General features: G+C 37.5%; 1 protein-coding gene across 2 annotated transcripts in view; it reads right to left on the bottom strand.

The window, feature by feature from the left end:
- Window positions 1-3,404, bottom strand: part of LOC143298825 (uncharacterized) — a 52,185-nt gene extending 48,781 nt beyond the window's left edge. The window contains exon 1 of one of the 2 annotated variants that reach the window (XM_076611818.1): window positions 3,305-3,404. Coding sequence is in view for 1 of the 2 variants with exons in the window: in XM_076611817.1 (XP_076467932.1) it covers window positions 3,230-3,259 (30 nt within the window). In the remaining variant the exon portion in view is untranslated. Of the gene's footprint in view, window positions 1-3,229 lie in introns of both variants that reach the window. The other variant, XM_076611817.1, reaches the window with a different exon arrangement.
- Window positions 3,405-5,432: the final 2,028 nt, after the last annotated feature.

Here is a 5,432-nt window from a genome sequence, read left to right as displayed (position 1 = left end):
CAACTTTTTCCTAATCACACATATTAAATAAGATACATTTACATTCCAATTTAATTTAGAGATTTAGAGGGTACAGAAAAGAAAAGACCTGAACATTATATATATATATATATATATATATATATATATATATATATCTATATCTATATATATATATATATATATAGAGAGAGAGAGAGAGAGAGAGAGAGAGAGGCTAGCATTTTCTTTGTTTTTAAGTTTCTTCAGATATAAAATCTGCAGCTGCTTACTGTTTATTGTAATTTTCTTATTAGCAAAATCAAACGTAATAATACTAATACTGATCCTTAACATCAAATATTATTGTTCATCACACACACACACACACACACACACACACACACACACACACACATACACACACACACACAGAGAGAGAGAGAGAGAGAGAGAGAGAGAGAGAGAGAGAGAGAGAGAGAGAGAGAGAGAGAGCATTCTTTTGTGGGTGTGTAAAATCCAAAAGTGATAACATTATCTGTGAATATGATAGGACAGAACACTTAATTTCCTGCACAATTATTAATCTGTATAAATATTCACAAGAGATGCCAATGTAAAAATTGTTCAAAGCAAGAGTACTTAAATTTTAACTTCTTGCAAGATTGTTACAAAGATTCAGGAATTGTAAAAATTAATTTTCAGATAAGCTTTGCCGCCTCCTGAAATGTTTGCACAGAAGGCAAATCATTCAGTATTGTTCAATTAGGAAGATGTTCAGCAATACTGAGAGGAAGGAAAAATGGTAAATGCTCCCTGATTAACTGCTGAACCTTATTAACTTAAGTCTTGCGAGGCCACATCACCAGTTATTTTTTTCTCAAACTTTTTTTTAAATTTATTATATCAACATGACACTATTGACAGAAAATCAAACAAACAAACAAAATCTTAAACAGGGAAAGGTTATTCAAATGAAAAGATTATTTGCAAATGTATTTGGCACACACAACACATGGATTTATATATAGGCATATCTATCTATCTATCTATATTATATATATATATATATATATATATATATATATATATATATATATAAACCACAATACATCTTGGTTAACATTTTCTGCTATATTTAATTGCTCACACAAAACAAAGACACGCACACACACACACACACACACACACACACACACACACACACACATATATATATTATTATATATATATATATATATATATCATATGTATGTATATAAAAAATACATGCATACATTTCAACATATATTCTTACAAAGCTACATACATACATGGGGGTAACTTAACTGTAGGCCTATACAAACACAGAAATTCTCTGACTTTGGGGGATTTTTGACATAGACTGCTGTCCTCCACGCTCAACGTCGATCTTCGTCTTTGGGCATTGACCAAAATAGATAGGGTGGTTCACAGCCATAGTTTTAACGTAGCATCGGTTTATGGTCAAAACATTCCTGTTTCAGAAGCTTGCTCAACTTCTCAGAGCTGTAGGTACAGCCTAAGACAGCACAGTTTTTCTTTTTTGGCATGTTTCCATGTGGACACGTTGACTGAGTATGTACTAAAAAAGTGTTTACTTTCGGTTTTGCCGGAAATAGACTTCCCTGAGATGTTATGGTTCGCTAGCCAAGATTAGTAATGGCGACACGCATGAATGGTTCACAGAGTCTACAAGAAAGTCGTGAATAGTGTGTAAGATTTTAGAATCTTTTATTAGAGATGCAATGATTTCGCATATGAAAATAAATAACCTTTATGTAGAATGTCAGCATGGCTTTAGTCTAGACAGAATAGATCATACATAATGCAACTATTAGAAGTAATCAAAGATCTGACTAAAATGACAGATAACGGTAAATCTACTGACATAATTTATTTAGATTTCAAAATAGCATTTGATTCTGCCCCACACGAAAGACTTATTAAAATTAGCCTCATATGGTATCACTGGTAACTTACTGAACTGGACAAGAAGCTTCTTAACAGGTGGAACACAATTAGTTAAGATAGGAGAAGAATAGTCAACTTGTGCAAACATAATCAGTGGTATTCCACAGGGCAGTATTCTTGGACCAGTACTTTTCACAATATATATAATTTATAAATGACCTTCCTGATTGTATACAAAGTATGCGTAAAATTTTTGCAGATGACACTGAAATTTATGGTGATGCTCGCAACAATCTCACATTACAAACTGATTTATATACACTACAAGAATGGTCTGACAAATGGAACCTTTATTTTAATGTTTCAAAGTGTAAAGTAATACACAAAAGGGGAAAAAAATCCAAATAATAATTACCATATGAAAATGGAAAACATGACACAGAATATTGAGAAATGCCATATGATAGAGAGAAAGACCTAGGATTGTAGGAATAATGTTTGACAATAAACTTTCCTTTGATACACATATTGATAATATTATATAATTTATAAATAAAGCCAAATGGTTGGTGTAATTAAGAGAGCCTTCAATTACTTAGACAAAGATATATTTCTCAATTTATATAAAGCATTAGTTGGATTGCATGTAGAATATGGTAATATTGTGTGGCACCAATACCTTAAGAGACAATCTATAGCATTAGAAAGGGTCCAAAGAAGAGCAACGAAATTATTAAAAGAATGCAAGAATATGAGTTACCAACAAAAACTTACATATTTAAATCTACATTCACTAAAAGGTAGAAGAGTAAGAGGAGATTTGATTGAAACTTATAAGATATTAAATAAGTAACATAAATGATATAAATGCAAGACATATCTTTAGAATGTCGGACTATGATAGTACAAGGAACTCAGTAAAGAAAATTTGTTTAGAACAGCCACTGCAACACCAACATTAGAAAAAATTCACTGGCTAACGGTACTGCACAAACATGGAATGCACTACCAACCGCAGTTAAACTTGCACAAAATACTAACACGTTCAAAAATCTCCTTGACACCAACACCATCTTAAAAGATTTTTTTTTTTTTTTTTTTTTTTTTTACTATGATGAATAAAACAAAGTTTCTTGCAGAAATGTACTTGCGTACACCGCCCAACAACAACAAACAAAAGAAGAAAATAAATAAATAAAATAAATTGGAAGAAGTGAAGATGAAGATTCGATGGGGACATAAAATGGACGAGAGGTCTAGGCAGATTACTGCCAGGCAACTACTACTACAACTACTACTACTACAGTCAAGTGTTTATTTCACTGCGACCAAACCTCACCTGTGAATAGTCAAACATGCTTTCCATCATACAACTGTTGTGCACTCGAAGAAAAAAAATGAAACCATCAGTTACATTTCAATTGTGCTTCTCGGTGTCACTGTCAGCATCACCCGGTTTCATGGCATGGATGCATAATCCAAACATTGTGTTTCTGGGGTGTCACACAGCAAATGTTTCCGGAAGTGTGTTTGTAAGACCGGAAGTTTTCATTAAATTGACACTCAAGAAATTGACGGTTGGACACCACAAGTAAAGGAAAAGCCTCAGTTGTGCGATATTGCAGCGTTTTGTTTCACCTCTCGTTCCAACCACAATTAAAGTATATACCGTCTCGAAACGACGATTGTAAAAGTAATGGCTGTCTTTCGGTGAGTGATGGTTTATGTTTTTTGTTGTTGTTTTTTAATACAATAATAGCTATCATTGGTACCAGTGTATTGTATCGTACTGTATTGCTTTGTTGTGGTGAATGCCAGACTTGCTAAAGCTAGCGCTGCTTTCGGCAGACTCAATAAGAACGTTTGGAACAGGAGAGGTATCACCCTGGAGACGAAGCTCAAAGTATACAAGGCCATAGTTCTCACCACACTACTCTATGGATGTGAATCATGGACGGTCTACAAACGCCACGCCAAAAAGCTCAGGAACCACTTCCACACCACCAGCCTCAGAAAACTTCTCGGCATAAAGTGGCAAGAGAAGATCCCTGACACAGAGGTGCTCACCCGTGCAAACTTGCCCAGCATCTACACCATCTTGATGCAGGCCCAGCTGCGCTGGGCAGGCCATGTAGTTCGCATGCCAGACCACCGGCTCCCCAACGGAAACTGCTGTATGCAAGCGCTCCCATCGAGGCCAAAAGAAGCGCTTCAAAGACACTCTGGAACCTTCTCTGAAGGCCTTCAACATCAGCCACAACACATGGGAGCTGAATGCAATGCCGGGACAGACCAAAGTGGCGTTCAGCTGTCCACAAAGGCGCCAAATCCTGTGAGGCCAACAGAATCGCTGCAGCAGAGCAACGCAGACAGGCCAGGAAAAGCAGTGCCAGCAAGTCCCCGACAGCCGCCACCATCTCCTGTCCACACTGCGTCAGAACCTTCCGGGCGCGGATTGGCCTGACCAGTCATCTGCGCACCCACAGAGCCCAACCCACCCACCCCCAGGATGACTAGATGGTCCTCGTCGATCCCGACGGACGAACCACACTGTATTGCTTTGTATTGTATTGTGTTGTGTTGCATTGTATTGTATTGCATTGTGTTCATTGTGTTGTATAGTGTTATATTTTGTATTGTATTGTATTATTGTGTTGCGTTGCGTTGCGTGCGTTGTACGTGTTGTGTTGTGTTCTATTGTATCAGTTGCATCGCATTAATTGTGTTGCCTTGTATTGTATTGCATTGTATTTTGTTGTATTGCGTTGTGTTGTGTTGTGTTGTATTGTGTTGTGTTGTATTGTGTTGTATTGTGTTGTGTTGTGGTGTATTGTGTTGTATTGTGTTGTATTGTAGATTGTGTTGTGTTGCATCGTATTGCGTTGTATTTCAAGTTGTTGTGTTGTGTTGTATTCAGTATCTCACGATATGAGATAAGTAGCGGTTTGGGTGCAACAGCCGCGGCCGAGTAGTTAAAGCACTCCAGCTGAACAATCTGAGGGTCTCGGGTTTGAATCTTGGTCACGGCACCTGCACGCCCACGGCGGTGGGTAAAGCGTGGGGATTTGTCCGATCTCTCAGGTCAACTTACATATATAATTATGTGCAGACCAGCTCGTCCAATGCCCGGAGCAGCTTCATTTGTATACGCATTCAGATGATCAACTTGAACACGCATGTTAAAGATCCTGTAATCCATGAGTCAGCGTCCGGTGGGTCATGGACTAGAAACAAGAATATTCAGGCATGCACCTTCACCCCCACGCCCTCCCACCCCCACGCCCCATCGAAAATGAAGTATGACTGCCTATTATGCCTGGGGTAAAAACGGCCGTGTGCTTTACGCCCACTCGATCAGTGTACTTTTTCGAGTCAGATCGTCATTGGGAGTCATAGCGCAAACCGACGAAGAAGAAAAAGAAGACAAAAAGAAAATTAAAGATGGGTAGTTTGTTTTCATATGAGTTGGGTGGACGGTTTATGATTTAACCGGAGGTGAGTGAACAGTTTATATAAATGTAAATTATGTAAATAGTTTTATC

The sequence above is a fragment of the Babylonia areolata genome, chromosome 24 (assembly GCF_041734735.1).
Source record: "Babylonia areolata isolate BAREFJ2019XMU chromosome 24, ASM4173473v1, whole genome shotgun sequence".
Lineage (NCBI taxonomy): Eukaryota > Metazoa > Mollusca > Gastropoda > Neogastropoda > Buccinidae > Babylonia > Babylonia areolata.
This window is presented reverse-complemented; position numbering and strand designations above follow the sequence as displayed.